Here is a 17839-nt window from a genome sequence, read left to right on the forward strand (position 1 = left end):
TGGGATCTCTTTATTCTCTTCTATATGATAAAAAAGTATGCACGAAATGGAAAGAGATGTTCAATAGTGCACAAATAAGAATTATACATAACACAAATATTGAAGAACGATACTAACAATAAAGCAGGAAATGTGTGCTTAGAAATATAGGTTGAAAATATAAATGAACAATAGTAAGACCGTAGAACCAGCAGGACAAACACACAAATATATACTAAATTACTCTACCCTTCATACAACACACAAGAGTGAAAATGTAGCTACTACTTCTACCCTTCATACATATCTTTATATAGGAGGTAACATTATCCTTATTCATTGATGTTAAACTAGTGTCAACCTTTTTTTAACGGAAAATACAAATATATATTAAATTACTTTTAAATTATTTCACCTATGTCCGCAGTGAGACTTGAACCTTAGACCTCAATGAGGGAGGACAACACCGGATACCGTTGGGCTAGAAAGCCTTTGGTAAACTACATATGAGTTTGTGCTCTCATTTTCTCTCTTTACTTTAGTATGACCAAAACCTCTTTAAACCCTAAAAGATCATTTGTCTCCTATTTATACCGTTCATCTACAATATTTCTTTGGATAAAATAATAAAATAAATGACTATTATGTAGTACAAAAACTAATTCTCAATTTGAATTAAAAAATCACTGCAACTTTTGATCATCTTTTCTTTGCTTTAACTTTCGTTTAATAAAAAAACACGATGCTTGAAAATATGGTCAAATGCAAACGTCGTGTCCTCCTTAAGTATCATATACATAAATGCCACTAGACATACATAAATGCCACTAGACAGACATATAAAAACCTTTAACGATATGATCTTACAATTTTTCCGACACACCTAATCTTTGAACATATTCAAAATTTTCCAAGAATATAAACCACTGATTCTTTTTAATCTTCTTCTAATATTTACATCACCCTCCTACATTACGACATTCCACAATGATAGGATATCGTTTTTGTGTCCTTGTCGTTGGAAAAAATACCAATTTATCTTCTTCTGCAGGTTTCCAACTGAAATAAAAATGAAAAATAACTTAATTCATTGATGAAAAAAACAAAAGTGGAATCAAGTTTTGTTGTGTAAATAATATTTGTTGATATTTGTAACCTGAAACGTGTGATGAGATGATGAAGGAAAACAGACAATGCCACCCTTGCTAGCTCATGACCCGGACATTTCCTTGGCCCTCCTCCAAATGGCATGAAGTTTATCGGATCGGATATATTCTGTTTACAATATTTTATAAAACAAAATAATTGTTTATGGTTATTGTTAAAATTAATGATTTTTTTAACTGTTTTGAAAAAAATAAAAAAATAAATAAAAGACCTGCCATCTCCAAGGATCGAAAACACGAGCATCTTTGAAATTTTCTTGACCAAGATGAACTGCTCGAAGGGAAGTAAAGACCTTTGATCCCTTTGGAATTGTATAACCTGCTTGAATTGAAAATTATAATAAATTAATGAACCAAAATATTTGAATTTAATGTCTATAAATGCTAAAAACCTAATAAAGACATTACCTTTAATCTTGACATCGGTAATTGCTCTACGAAATACGCCGCTAATTATGTTAGAGAGCCTCAAGGTCTCGTTAACAACCTGAAAACAAAATGCATCGAGTTTTATTTAATCAATTCATTTTTTTTTTAATATTTTGTAAGTTTGATTAAGACTGCAAATGAATTAAAATTTAATTTAATTATTTGATTATAAATTAAATAAAAAAAAATCATTAAACATACACATTGTGTGAACGGCATAGACTTGTAATCATCCCATTCAAGAGCCACCGATGTTCCTCTATTTGCCCTAATTTTATCATGTTCTTCCTGTAAATAGATGATCAAAAAGCAAGTATTTAATCATAGCTGAAGGTATCAAGTATGCAAGATATAAGTTACAAGAAACTCTAGTATTGTTTTATCTTTGGACGATAGATTAAATAAATTTGTTACAAAATTTTATTGTTTTATTTTGGATGGTATTACTTGGACAAAAAAAAACTTCTTCGAATATGTAGCATTTATTTTGGGACAATCAAAGAGACGGTTTTAAAAGCATAAACACTTGTATAAAGTTTAGAAAACAGACACCAAAGTTTGAGTTTCACTAATAAAAGTCACCAAAGTTGTATTTTTTTTTCTAAGACAACATTTATTTGTTGTTAAAGTGGTCACAATAGAAAGAGTTGTCAAAATTTGATGGCTTTAATTAGAAGAATATTTAGTGTTTAGTTTTACTGTTAAGATTACTAAAGCCAAAAGGATTTGACAAAAAATTTCACACAATGACCACTTTAACATGATATAACATGTCATAACAAATCAAAATGAGTGATTATTAGTAAAAAATGTGAAATATAATGATTAAACCATAATAATTACCAAAATTTGCCTACTTTTCTTAAAAACACCAGAGAAAAAAAAAAAAAATACTATAAGACTGTAAACAACTACAACCTTTGTTAACCAAATCCGGTGGTGTGTTGTTTACCTTATGATAGTATTTTGTTTTTTCAAATAGTTAATTACTTATTTACCATATTAACCCCATATATATGAGATTCACCAAAGTAATCCTTGAATGGACAAAATTACCCATACAATTTCCAAAACCACACACACACTCAGACAACGTTATGTGACTTTCTAAAGGAGGGCGTGCGGATTTTGCATCATGTATTAACAAATGTTGTCTCCTCCTTTTTCCACTTTTATCCATTAAACTAGTGACTTTTCAATGCTTTTGCAAACTCCTTTTGTTGACTTTTTGGACCAATTTAGTCTTTTTCCTCTCTCTCATTCTCTCTCCTCGCCACACGTGAGAATGACAGGGGAGAATACGAACCTGAAGTTGAGCAAGAGCCGACGGAGTGTCTGTAAGGAATTTAACGGCGAGAGTCATGGTGGTCGAGGTGGTGTCGTAACCTGCAACCAGCAGAGACACCAAGAAATCCACGATCTCCTCGTCGTGGAAGACCACATCACCACCGTCGCTGTCAAACAACGCCGCCAACATATCATTTTTCTTCACCCCTCTCTCCCTCTCCCTCCGCCGCTCTCCGACCACCAAATTCAACGCCTCCGTCACCCTTTTCCTCGCCTTCAAAAACACCATTTTAATCCATCGGATAAATAAAAAACTAATTTGATATTATAAAAAAAAATCGAAAGACAGAGTATATATACATACCTGAATGGCGCGACGATAGGTGAGAGAGAAGAAGGGGAGAGGGATGCAGAAGAAGCCTTCGATTACGAGCATGTATTCTTTTCTTAAATTCTCCGACCACTCACATGGATCGATGCTCAACAGTTGTTTCAACGTTAACTCAAACGTTATCTATCAGACAAACAAAAAACAAATCGATCGTGGGAAATAATTAGATGTTTTTTTTTAATGATATCCACTTTGACACTTTTTTTTAACATTATACACATGGAATGGAATAAACACAATGATTTCCCCCAATTACTTTTTATGAAGTAGTTGTAACTAGATTAGGATTGTGCACATGACCAAACGTTCTATTTATCATTACCATGATACTTTATATAAATACTATAATCCCTAAATTAATCGATTTTATATACCGATTTTTCAAAAATAAAACGGTTACACAAAAATTAATAACTTATTAGTCTTTAAGCATGCAAAAAGAAACTGACCAGATTCATTGTTTCACTTAAGTACATCATAAATAAAGAAAGGGATTGCTTACTAAGCAAGGTATGAGTTAACCTTAAGACACATACTAATAATTCTCTTACCATTTTATATACACTTACTTAAATTGTAAAAGAAAAAATTAAAAATTACCATATAAGTATCTTGTGTTTGGTTTATGAAAAATGTTTACAAACATTTGAGTAAATTACATTTTTAGTCTCTAAACAAAAGTTTATTTTACAACTTTGGTCCCAAAATGGTTTTTCTTATAAATTTTGTCTTTATTCAATGTTTTTGTTCATATTCCAAGAGACTGACCATATTTTATAACTAAAATATCAAAAATAAACTATATTCCAAACCAAAACAACCATTTTACTTACAAAAGCCTCAAATAAAATCCAAAATTGTCAAAATGAAAAAAAAAAAAAAAAAAAAAAACATGTTCAGATCAAAATTGAAAAACATGATATACTTAGGGACCAAAAATGTAATTTGCTTTAAATATTAAGAGAAACGACTGTATTATTGAAGAATAAAGAACCCACATGAAATTTAGCTCTGTCATGGTCAAAATGACCGGACGTTTCAGACAGATTCAGGTCAGATTTCCGATGTAAGACATACGGCGATGAACAAAATTACAATATTACCTTTTTGGCTTCCTCCATGAGTAGAATCCGACCGGTCCATGAATCCAAGTTGAGCCGGACCAACCGGTCAATATCAACCAAAAAATGGTCCTTGATAATGGTGGAATTAGCAAAGCTCATAGTCAATGAATGCATTCTCCGGTGAAGACTGCCTCTCATGAGCAACAACGAGTGTTTTCCGACCAGATTCGCTATCGAACCGGGATAACTCGACTCGAACAGCCTCCCTTCGTTCTGCAAAATAAACCGGTTCGTCTCCCCATCGGCGGAGAACACCGTCCGTTCTCCGAACACATGAGTTGTGAAAACGCTTCCGTATTTCGACACACGAGCGTCGATAAATGGTTCTGGATTCTCCGTCTTGTATGCAGATATGAGCTGGAATGTTTCGCCGATTAAAGGTAACCCGATGCTTCCCGGCGGCAGACGAGTTTTCCGTCGTGAGGCGGTGGTTGTGCGGAAGAGGAAGAAGATGATTGTAGAGAGAGAAACAGTGAAGAGTAGGGAGAGAGAAAAGAGTTCCATTGTAATCATCCCTGTAGGCTGTAACTCAGGCTGTATCGTTGTGATTGTAAGATGGAAGTCTTTGGTTTTCTCTCTCACACACTTAGTGTGTGTGTGGGGTAGAGGGAAAGAGAAAGGATGGAGGAGGCCATTAATGGAGGAAGCACACGAATGGTTGCATATGAAAGGGAAGGAAACGAACGCAAAAAGGTGACAATGAAGGGGGATAAATATGTTGTCGGCATAATTTTGGAGTTTTATTGAAACTTGACGTTAAATTTGTACATTTCTTATTAAAGATTGTACCTTCTTTGTTTAAAAAAATATAAATCGACACTAAAACAAAAAAAATCATCCGTACTAACGGTTATCAGATGTTAGAATTTAGAGAAGAGAATATATTGTTCATAGTCATAGATATATAGATTTTTGTAGTAACGTATGGTTATGAGTTAGAAGGCATAACGATTCTTTGAATTTATATTATTATTTTTGATTGTTGACTAATGTTTATTTTTACAATTTTGCATCTTTCTAAATTATATTCTGAGAATGTCGGTCAATGTACAAAATAAATACACAAACACATTACTACAATTTCGCATTCAATCATTACTAATGCGGAAAAAGCATCTATGTTAAATATTTTATATTCGGCAAAATTTTATACAATTCGCTCCCTTTCTCGGTATAGTCATTTAAGTTAATTAATTTAATTAAGATTATGAAACTGATATGGTTATAGAGATACAAGAAAAAAAAACTTTTTAACAGGAATGATAATAAACACTTTTGACTCGAACAAAAAAAAAATAAATAAATAAACTTAAGATACGACTTAAGTTTTTTGACCAACCAGCATAACACCACAAGATTCGTGAGCACTATAGCGAGAGATTGGCTCCAATTCCTACTTGTTAAGAATTAATCGATTCTAGTAATTTTGTGACTAGAAAATTCTTTATTTCCTTTTGGAACATTAAACTATATTAGCAATCTAGAAAATATGTAACGTCCCAAAATTTAATACCAAAATTTCGTTTTTTAAATCACAAATAAAACCATAGTTATCAAAATGATCTCATCAAAATATAAGTCATAGTAGCTCAAAACATTATATCAAAACACTTGTTAATATATTAGAGTAAAACATCACAGACTAAACATCATTATGTGTGCAACGCAATCATCCCGAACTCTTCCCCTTTCTACCAGAAGTACTTGAAACAAAAACTGAAAATTATAAACACGAAGCTTAGTGAGTCTCCCCAAACTACCACATACCATACACATAATCACATAATCACATAATAACATAATAATATATCATGGGCCATGTTCGTTTCATCGGGCCCCACCCAGCATCGGACAAAGTTTGGCATCAGGTCCCGACCGACATCGAGCAAAACTCGGTATACATATTTAAACATATCAACAAATACACATAAAATGATCACATAACATAAACATATAAACATTCCTCGGGACCCGCCCGACATCGGACCGAAATCTGAAAGCATACAAACATTCCTCGAGGATTGCCCAACATCGAACCGTAATATGGAAACATACAGTACAGACACATGAAAGAATCATGAAGACATTAACCATACAAACATTCCTCAGGCACCACCGGCATCGGAACGTAATCCGAAAACATATAAACCTACATCGGGCACTACCCGACATCAGACCTTAGTCCGGAACATCTTAACATACATATACGAGCCGACATTGGTGCCTTTGACCCGTTCATACAGGAGGAAAACTCACCTCCAATGTCGAATGATAGCTGAAACGTCTCTATCCCGGAATCAGCTCTACATACTCCCTGAATCAAAACAACCCCCTTAGATACCATTATACTCATAACCCCCTTTAGGGTCAACTATGGTCAAATCCAAAGTCAAGTCAAAGTCAAAGTCAATGCTCCGAGTTGACTCAACTCATCGAATTTACCCTTCAATTCGTCGAGTTCCCATGAATTATAGAATTGTGAAATCACGACCCAACTCATCGAGTTTTCCTCCAACTCACCGAGTTCTTCCCTTTAATAGAATCGGGACAGTTCGACCCAACTCGTTGAGTTTGTAACGACCAAAAATTTCAACAAAATTTAACTTTTCAAAAACAAACCATTTTAATCACGTTCTTACAAAAAGGTTTTCAATACATTTATTATCAGAGTATTCCCAGGTCCATATCATAAAACATAACACGAGGAGCGGTACGATCACACCTTTGCTTTGCCACGGTCTCCCGAAGAACCTCAAAACATTAAACCACAACTGTAAGCCCGAAAGCTTAGTGAGATACCCCCAAAATACCAACCACATATACCACACACGTAACATGCTATATCATATCGAATCACAGAACAACCATGCATATCGGGTCTGCTGTGTGACTGGTCCGCCGCACCGGCCAACAGTCCACCTGGTCCACCCTCCGCGTCTAGCCATATACATCGAGTCTGCAGGGTGGTTGGTCCGCCCACACCGGGCCTTCAATCCACCTGGTCCACTCTCTGAGTCTACAGTATGACTGGTCCGCCCGCACCGGGCCTTCAGTCGTCCTGGTCCACTCTCTGAGCCTCGGCACGTCTGGTCCGCCCTCGTGGGGCCTACAGCCTATCCAGACTGCTCGCTGGGTCTTCGGAATAACTGGTCCGCCCTGGGTATGTTGGCCTACAACACAAAGCAGGTCCCGCCTCAACCCAACCCCAGTCAAACAACCATGTGCACATAAACATACATTCAATCAAACCGATCTAGCAGATTACGTAACACAACATACTCTAAGAAAGATACCGACCTAACCAGTCACTCACATAGCATCATCCTATATACCAGGATACCGACCTTAACTAGGTCTCTAATGAATACCATCCTAACTACCAGGATCCAAATAGGGCTGTAAACGAACTGAATGTTCGGCGAACCGTTCGTGAACTGTTCGGCGGAAAGTTCGTTTATGTTCGTTTATTTAATAAATGAATGAACATGAACACAAATTCTCATTTGTTTAGTTAAATGAACGAACATGAACAATGGTCTCGTTCGTTTATTTATGTTCGTGAACGTTTGTTTATGTTGTTCGTTTACGTTCGTTTATGTTCGTTCGTTAAGTTTTTTATGTTCATATATTTTCAATTGTTTTTGTTATTACATTACTATATTATAGTTCGTTTATGTTCATATATGTTCAATTGTGTTTGTTTATCTTTGTTTGTTTATGTTCGTTCGTTTACGTTCATTTAGCATGTTCACGAACATAAACGAACGAACATGAACGAGACAATTTGTTAAACGAACGAACATGAACAAGAAAACTCCGTTCGTTTATCTGTTCGTGTTCGTTCGATTGTTCGGCTAACTTAAACGAACAAACATGAACAAGTCTTTGTTCGTGTTCGTGCGGTTCGTTTACAGCCCTAGATGCAAACATAGTAAAACAACAACATAACAACAATACCCGAATTACAATCCGATAAAGGGCCGACCTTGGTGCCTTAGACCCTGTTGATATAGTGAGGATAACTTACCTCGCAACTGCTGATTGAAAAGGATAAGATCACGCTGCTGCAACCTCCGACCCGAACTCCACCACTGTTAATACCCAAAAGACTGAATTCAATAAATACCAATAATTACCAAATTACCCCTGGAAGTCAACTGGTCAACCCTTGGTCAAATTCAAAGTCAAAGTCAACCTCCTGACTGACTCTACTCGCCGAGTCAACCCAATGACTCGTCGAGTCCCCATGCTTAGAACTTCCCTAATGCGCGACTCAACTCGCCGAGTCACCCCGAGACTCGTCGAGTCTCGTAACTCTGAGTCCCCTCGCACTCAACTCACCGAGTCCTCCCTTGACTTGCCGATTCATGACTCAACTAGAAGAATATTAGGACCTCACGACCAGACTCGCTGAGTCCAAGAACAGACTCGCCGAGTCCGAGGCTATCTTCAACCTACTCGCCGAGTTGTAATTCCAACTCGCCGAGTTCCAGTCCATCTTCAAGCAACTCGCCGAGTACACCTTTGTGACTCGCCGAGTACCACTAGTTCTTAACCCATACAGAAGCCTTCCAAGCCATGCAATCGATCCAAAACGTAGATCTACCCTTCTACAACCCTTCCATCACGTAAAGTGGCAAACTTTACGTGAATCCAAAGAGATCTAGGCATTTACACTCTGTGGCTAGGGTTTGGGACAAGATGGCTTCACCAATCACTCAATAATAGGGACTTTAATGCACTCTAAACCTCCTCCACTCCAAATCTGAGGTAGCAACCTCATATCTATCCTTCAAACTCAAGATACCACAATCTAAGCTTCCTACATAACCCAAAAATGAAGACTCTAGAAGAACATAGCCCAAGAACGAGATATTACCTCAAAATGAAGCCCCCAACAACAAGGAATCTGAATCTAAGCAAAGCCCCTTGCTCCAAGCCTCCTAACTCTCCAAGATCTTCTTCCAAATTTCTTCTCCAAGGCTCAAATGCACTCAAAACCTTCACAAACGTGTATCTAGGGTTTCTGGACTTCAAGGGAGATCAAAGAGGCCGGGGAGAGGGTATAATGTCCTTTATATAGGACTCATCCCCCGGATTTAGGGTTTTCTTCACACAACGCCTACTCGCCGAGTCCAGCCTTGGACTCGCCGAGTTGGCCACTTAACACGCGACCTGAGTCGCGACCCTACTCGCCGAGTCCTCCCATGGACTCACCGAGTTGCCCTTCAAATTTACACTTTGTACCCTGAACTTGCACTCTTGGACTCGGGATGTTACAATTCTCCCCCACTTACATTAGGCTTCGTCCTCGAAGCCTGCGGCAACACAACTCCAGAACTACTTCCGCAATGCACCTCCTAGCCTTAACCAGACCAGATTACTCAAAACACTGCCATCGAAACCCGAACCCAACTTTCTCTCTTGCGGTGTCCTGACCACTGCTCCAAGCCGGACACCGGCCTCATTATTTGATAATCACACCTAACCACTGAGTACCACTCCCTGATACTTCGCTCGCTCCAATTCACAACAATCATTTTACTCATGAGAGCTAGAAATAATCCCTGAACCATCAGAATCCCGGTTCTGAATTCAACTTTACCCACTCCATGCTGACAAGATGATGCATCCCTCAATCTCATAGCAACTCTCATGAGTTCTTCTCTTGCAATCACATGCACATGATGAACTAGCTCTAGCACCCTTGGGTTAGGAAAACCCATCACACTAACGACCCTCAAAACATCCCTCAGGGTGAACCACTACTACATACACAATTCCTTGATTAGAATCAGACTGGGAGTCCAAGAATCCATCCCTGCATCCCTTCTGGGCCTCTCGGCTCTACACCCGCGGAATTCCTTCCGCGACCTCAGCAAACATCCCATCCGGATGTGGTCCCATATCACCATCGCACACGCTGTGTAATAACCATAATTGAATCACTTCAGTCATAACTTCGCACTACTGATTTCACTTCCGCGACTTACATTCCTTCTCAGAGCTACATTCCTTTCCTTTTTCCTTACCAAGGAGATCCACTTGGCTGCCTTGACACTACCACAAGTGCCACGGTGCTCACCCGATACTACACCATTTCCTTATGGCATAGCCGCTATCCCATGCACCATACATACTCTAAATCCACTCGCGAAGACTCTCGAGTCCATGCTCAACTTCCCATCATGATCAATATCCGGGGTAAGACCTACTAACGCTAACATATCGCGACATACTTGATCCCTTTCCTCGCACCGTTCTAATGACACATGTAGATTCTTCAGCATGACTGGACCGCCTTACCAGGCCTTCAGCCAAACTGGGCCACTCTCCGAGCCTTCGGCCTGACTGGTACGCCGACCGGCCTTCAGTCTATCCGGACCGCTCAAATATCAATCAACATTCCGAGTTATTCCTTCGGGAAACTCCTCCCATGCATACTGTTCTAGCCCTCTAGGCTTCCGAACTCTACCTCCATCCCATATACTCAGTCCCGGCCCGATCCTAGGCCTTCCACAATCAATCGATAATGGTCTGTATCCCGCCCCGCACGCCTGCCATTTACTCATACCAGCCTACGCCTTTGGCTGACCAAGACACTACTAAATCCCATGCAACTAAACGACCTTTCATACTCATCGATTTTTCCAGAGAATTCCCCAATTCTCCCCCACTTAGAGCACTGACTATCAACCATCGGTTGCCGTTGCCGACCTTCCTCAATAAACCTTCCCGACACAAACACTTACACACGAACCGATTCCCACTAACACGAGCAATCTTCACAGATCACACATCAACACTGATCATCCCGGTCTTGAAAGAAACTCGATCTTCAGCTAACCACTCCTCAAAATGCAGATGCTACCCGATATCCAAACCAACACCCGATTCACACGAACAACCCTCATGAATGATAACCAACGAAATTTCTAACACTAAGCCCATAACCATGCCATAATCCTCAAAATCAAAGAATACAATATCGAAAACCATGCAACGAGACTAGCAGATAAACAATACTCCATAATAATCACAAGATAAACGAGACATCAAGAAAGAAACATACCCGCAGTTGCATCCGGTACTGCTCTGACCTCCTCTGTTGCAAGCTGAAAAGCACGACCCTGAGCCCTTGGGGGCTCCGCTCCACCCTGACCTCCACCTATGATCCTTAACGTGGCCGGTGCTGGAGCCTGCACCGGTCCTGCAGCAAGCTGTGGACAGTTGACCCTCAAGTGCCCAACCTGATGACAATGATAACAAATCCTCAAATCCCGAACCGACGCTGACTGCCGACAGTCCCTCGCATAGTGCCCCTCCTTTCCGCACTTGCGACATGCCCCACCAGACCTACAAACTCCGGTGTGACCCCTCCCACACGTCCCACAAGCGTGGCTGCTCTGATCTCCCACCCAAGAATCAACGGTCTTGGACCGTTTCGGCGCTGGCTGCGACTGCACCGGAGCCTGCCTCAGCTCACGCAACTTCAACTCAATCTCTAACTCGCGCCGCCTGGCGGCCTCCTGCAACTCCAACAAAGTCTCGCACCTCTGCGTAGACACAAACTGTTTAATATCCCTCTTGAGCATACTCAGATATCGGGACATCTGAGCCTGCTCCGAAGCAAACTCAGGGCAGAACATCGCCCTCTCAGTGAACATCCGGGTGATCTCAGTCACCGACTCTGAACCCTGCTTCACCTCCAAGAACTCCTGAGCCAATCTCTCTCTCTCTCTCTCTCTCTCTCTCAACCCGCAGAACATAACGAGTTCTGAACATCTCTCTGAACTGATCCCATGAAACCGCAACCCTCTGCGCATCCGAATACGACCCCGTGGTCAATCTCCACCAATCCTTCGCCCCGAGCCTCAATAGGTTCAGAGCACATCTCACCCTCTGATCAGCAGGGCATGAACACGTGAAGAAACACCCCTCCACATTTGATAACCATCTCATAGCAACAATCGGGTCCTGAACTCCATCAAAGGTAGGGGGCTTCGTATTATCGAAGTCCCGATACTGGAAACCTTTACTAGATCCTCCCCCTGCCGCTGATACAGCCACTGTAGCCGCCGTGATAGCCGTCTCTGTGAGAGCTGCATAACGCTCATCAAAATACTCCACCATGTCGATCTTGATCGACCCAAACAGCTCCGGCAGCTCGGCCCGGAACAACACAACAACCTCATCATGCAGGATTTAACGAATCCTCACATCCAACTCGCACGTGCTCATCTGACCGATAACCTCGGGCGGTACTAACCCGCCCGGAACTCCCTCTCCTGCTCCTGATCCTGACCCGGATCCACTCCCAGCATGCCTCAAAATCTCCATACTGAAAATAAACCACAAAATCTCAGACACTTCCCACTATCCCGGGAATCAACTCTCAACCCAACCCTAGAGGTCATGGCTTCCCTGATATGTATGTGGGTCCTGTGCTTCCAATAGTACGGGCCCATACTACCTTCCACACCTACCCATATTTGTATGAAGTATTACCACAACACCCTAGTGACAAATATACATAGCAAGCGCTCAATCCTCACTCCTAGAGGAACACTGAAAATCTCATACATAAGGAAACCCTAGGCTAGCAGGCATCATAAAACAGGCAACATTATCATGAAATCCTGAAGATCCCTAGCCTAGTACTAGCATGTTGTTCTATCAAAGCTCGAAAACAAATATCATGCATGGTATTTTGGGGTTACTTACTGGCTTCGGCTGATCGTACCTCCGCGTCCTCCTTTTACTTAATTTGAAAACCATTTTAAATTCTCTTTTAAAAACTCTCCCTGATTTGAGACTGGATTCACACGAATGTTCCTCCAATTCACTCAAACCAAGGCTCTGATACCAACTTGTAATGACCAAAAATTTCAACAAAATTTAACTTCTAAAAAACAACCCATTTTAATCACGTTCTTACAAAAAGGTTTTCAATACATTTATTATCAGAGTATTCCCAAGTTCATATCATAAACATAACATGAGGAGCGGTACGATCATGCCTTTGCCTTGCCACGGTCTCCTGAAGAACCTGAAAACATTAAACCACAACTGTAAGCCTGAAAGCTTAGTGAGATACCCCCAAAATACCAACCACATATACCACACACGTAACATGCTATATCATATCGAATCACAGAACAGCCATGCATATCGGGTCTGCTGTGTGACTGGTCCGCCGCACCGGCCAACAGTCCACCTGGTCCACCCTCCGCGTCTAGCCATATACATCGAGTCTGCAGGGTGGTTGGTCCGCCCGTACCGGGCCTTCAATCCACCTGGTCCACTCTCTGAGTCTACAATATGGCTGGTCCGCCCGCACCGGGCCTTCAGTCGTCCTGGTGCCTTAGACCCTGTTGATATAGTGAGGATAACTTACCTCGCAACTGCTGACTGAAAAGGATAAGATCACGCTGCTGCAACCTCCGACCCGAACTCCACCACTGTTAATACCCAAAAGACTGAATTCAATAAATACCAATAATTACCAAATTACCCCTGGAAGTCAACTGGTCAACCCTTGGTCAAATTCAAAGTCAAAGTCAACCTCCTAACTGACTCAACTCGCCGAGTCAACCCAAGGAATCTGAATCTAAGCAAAGCCACTTGCTCCAAGCCTCCTAACTCTCCAAGATCTTCTTCCAAATTTCTTCTCCAAGGCTCAAATGCACTCAAAACCTTCACAAACGTGTATCTAGGGTTTATGGACTTCAAGGGAGATCAAAGAGGCTGGGGAGAGGGTATAATGTCCTTTATATAGGACTCATCCCCCGAATTTAGGGTTTTCTTCACACAACGCCTACTCGCCGAGTTGGCCACTTAACACGCGACCTGAGTCGCGACCTTACTCGCCGAGTCCTTCCATGGACTCGCTGAGTTGCCCTTGAAATTTACACTTTGTACCCTGAAATTGCACTCCTGGACTCGGGAAGTTACAGAGTTCCTCTATAAACTTGTCGAGTTCTTCAGTCAGTTAGCCCTTCTTAATGCATTAAGTTAGCATTCTTCAAACCAGGGCCCTATCTTATGGATCTTAGTTGGAAATACGTCTAGAAGGGTAAAGTTTCCAACTTTACCCGTTAAGAACCTCTCCTTAAGGAAAAAACTCAAAACCTAACTCAAAATAATTTAGATCCTAATTCAAAAGCCATCAAAACTTCAAGATAGACCATGAGGTCATAGATCTGGACTCTAGGGACTAAACGATCACGTAAAGTCTTAAATTTATCCACATGCATGGCCATAAAAGCTTCAAAAGACCAAAATGATGTTCTAGAGGTTGCATGGGGCTTCCATGGCCATAAAGTTGATACCTTTATGCCATGAAAACCCTTTAAGACCCTAGATCTAAAGTGTTCTTCACTTGGGACATCCAGGTCCCAAGAATCATATCATTTAGAGCAAAACAAGTAAGATAATCCCTAAAAAGGAGATTTAAACAACTACAAAGCATGGTTCAAGCTTTATACCAACAAAATGTCGTGGAAGAGGTAAGAGTTCTGGATCTACAAACTCCTTCTTATGTACTCAAGCTTTTCCTTTTTCCAGTGGCTTCAATGCACACACTAAAACACTTAGAATGACTTACAAAAACTCATGATAGCATTAGGGTTTCGAGATTTAGGGTTTGGGACTTGGAGGTTGGAAATGAGGCCAACATGAAAGGTTTAAGGTGTTTAAAAAGGGTGCAAACCCCGAAAATTAGGGTTTCACCTCTGCCAGCCTACTCGTCGAGTTGAGGCCTATTAACTTGTCGAGTAGGTTACTTAAATTATGTAACACCCCGACTCTCAGGTATAAACTTTTCAGTCTTTTATCTATTTTGAAAGGTCTACTCGACGAGTTGGATGCCCTGACTTGTCGAGTAGGAGCGAATTTGGTCGCGGATTTTAAGTGACCAACTCGACGAGTTGGAGTTAGGGGATGAAACCTTAAATTCTAGGGTTTTACACCCTATTTGAAGGATCATTAGCCTCCCTTGCCCTCCCCTCACTGTCCCCTTGAGCTCTAAAACCCTAATTCGTGTGTGCTTTCCATTTTGTGTGATTCTCAAGCTTGGAAAGTGATTTGGAAGAAGAAGGCTTGAAGTATAAGAGGATTGGAGCATAGAGGAACCGGTGGATCTGACTCCTCTACTTATTGGCATCATTTTGAAGGTAGCAAGTTGTTACCTTGACTTTCCTCCTTTTAGATCTCTTCATGTTTAAGACTAGGGCTTTTCTAGCATGTACGTGAACCATTTTCGAGTATGGGCTCGCATTTGAAGTTGCAACTTCAGATCTGAACTTATCTTGGTCTCTATAACTATAAAGTTTCCAGCTTTAGCAAGCATGAGCCTTCCCTTTTAAGTTAAACCCCATTTAAGCTTGGATTTGGTATTCTAATCCTTTAGAACCTTGCATGCACGTAAAATTTGCAACTTTACGGGATGAACATGCCTTGGGAAGCTTGATCTGCAATATGGAGCTTCGTGATAGTTTAGAATTGTATGAATAGAGAAAGGATTGAAGGGACTCAATGAGTTGCATGGCCAACTCGGCGAGTTCGATGAAGATTTCCTAAAGGGAGATGATTTGTACACAACAAATTTTCTCCATACATAACTTTTGATGCTTTATAATGTTGTATTGTACAACTCTATAATGCATACATTGTTGTGTATGGCAAAAAACTGTTGTGTACGAATCACTTCCCTTGCCTGTAAGGATTTTTGCATGAACTCAGCGAGTCATCAGGACGAATCGGTGAGTCAGTTAGGGTTTTCATGACATTTGGACACGCATGAACTCGACGAGTTTCTCAGAAACTTGGCGAGTCGACTAGGGATCTTCATGACTTCTCGAGTTCTGGATGGACTCGATGAGTCAGTGACCTACACTCGACGAGTTGGGTCAACATGGACTATTGACCTTAACCATTGACTTTGACTTTGACCAAGGGTTGACCAGTTGATGCCCCACCATACGAGTTGGAGCTACCCTTCACAGATTTCTCCTACAACAACAACTTTCATTCCAGTATTGGTGCCCCACTATATGAGTTGTTGTGTGGACGAAGATGTCGCACCCCAGTCTGTTGGGGGGAGGTTGGTCACAGGATGATGGGTTGGACTGAGGTGGTTTTGCAGATTACCAAGAGGATTCAACAAATCAGATAGCGGCTGCAGACCGCATAAAGTCGGCAGAAGAGTTACGCCGACCGACGTCGATCTGAGTTAGAGTTTCAGGTTGGTGACATGGTACTTCTGAAGGTCTCGCCCCGTAAGAGTGTGATCCACTTCAGTAAGAGGGGGAAATTGGGTCCCCGATACATTGGGTCATTCAGGATCATTGCCAGGGTTGGCAAGGTGGCATATAGACTAGAGCTTCCTGAGGATCTTAGTCAGATCCACAACACTTTCCACGTGTCCCAGATGCGAAAGTGCGTATTGGATGAAGAGGCAGTGGTGTCCTTGGATGATTGAAAGATCCCAACTTTCGTATTTATGAAAGACCCAAACTTTCATACTATTTCAAAAGATTTCTTAAGTTACTTCCTCAAAACATGCTACATGCATATTTATAAAACAATATTTTATATTGATAAAGTGATTACAAAGGATTGGATACAAACCGACTAAGTTTTATTACAATTTCATGTCTACCCAGGAATCTACTATTCATATACATACATGAACATTAAAAATACAGAGAAATACTATTAACTATTCTAAATCTTTCAGCAGTATATAGCTATATTGGAATACTTATCACCTGCAATTGTTAAATATTGAGAGGAATAAGCAATAACGCTTAGTGAATTCAATAAATAGATACAATATAATCTTATGCCTTACATATACCAATATAACAGAAGCAGAAGGGAACAAGAAGACATATGTGAAATCATGTGACAAGCGTTCATATCAATCAAAGACTTTATTCAAAGATATACTTTTCAATGAGACATAACGATTTCAATACTTGATATGCATCAATAAAGCTTTGGCCCAATCGGCACAGAAGACATATAAATTCTGATTAACATTTTGGTAGATTTCAGGCTTATAGCCCTGTCTAACCATTTGCCGATACCATAGAATAGAGTTCATACTCTTACGGAGTCATGCTCTACATGGTCAGAGGCTACATACCATTCCTATAAAATCTTATGCCAATGCCATAGAATAGAAGTCATTCTCTTACGGAGACATGCTCTACATGGCCAGAGGCTACGTACAAGTTCTAATGTGAATCTAAATCCTTTCACTGATCACATGGTCAAAGGTATTATAATTGCTATAAACATAGCGAATAAAATAACACGGGAGAATAACTCAGAATAATAACACCGAGAAGAATATAGCACATATAACACATAACATACAATTGTTCCTATATATTGAACTCACCTTAAGTTAACCGGGGGTTAAAATAGTAATTTGGACAGCACTTCGGCTTTAAATA

General features: G+C 40.4%; 1 protein-coding gene across 1 annotated transcript; it reads right to left on the reverse strand.

Annotated features, from left to right (window-relative positions):
* Positions 1 to 734: 734 nt before the first annotated feature.
* On the reverse strand, positions 735 to 5052 carry LOC145010795 (3beta,22alpha-dihydroxysteroid 3-dehydrogenase-like). Its single transcript, XM_078969330.1, has 8 exons — positions 4356 to 5052; positions 3226 to 3375; positions 2881 to 3135; positions 1776 to 1862; positions 1554 to 1632; positions 1358 to 1464; positions 1136 to 1254; positions 735 to 1038 (listed from the first exon to the last, which is right to left on the reverse strand). Exons 1-8 carry the CDS (start codon positions 4887 to 4889, stop codon positions 939 to 941), a joined length of 1431 nt encoding a protein of 476 aa, XP_078825456.1. The 5' UTR covers positions 4890 to 5052; the 3' UTR covers positions 735 to 938.
* Positions 5053 to 17839: the final 12787 nt, after the last annotated feature.

Source organism: Lactuca saligna, chromosome 8 (genome assembly GCF_052625555.1).
Source record: "Lactuca saligna cultivar CGN05327 chromosome 8, ASM5262555v1, whole genome shotgun sequence".
In the NCBI taxonomy this organism is placed as follows: domain Eukaryota; kingdom Viridiplantae; phylum Streptophyta; class Magnoliopsida; order Asterales; family Asteraceae; genus Lactuca; species Lactuca saligna.

Excerpts from the sequence above, each read along its gene's own strand:
- LOC145010795 (XM_078969330.1), bottom strand. The coding sequence starts at position 4,889 with ATGATTACAATGGAACTCTTTTCTCTCTCCCTACTCTTCACTGTTTCT. Across the intron at positions 3,376-4,355 it reads TCATGGAGGAAGCCAAAAAG|ATAACGTTTGAGTTAACGTT; the intron begins GTAATATTGTAA and ends TTTGTCTGATAG. Across the intron at positions 1,255-1,357 it reads TCGATCCTTGGAGATGGCAG|AATATATCCGATCCGATAAA; the intron begins GTCTTTTATTTA and ends TATTGTAAACAG.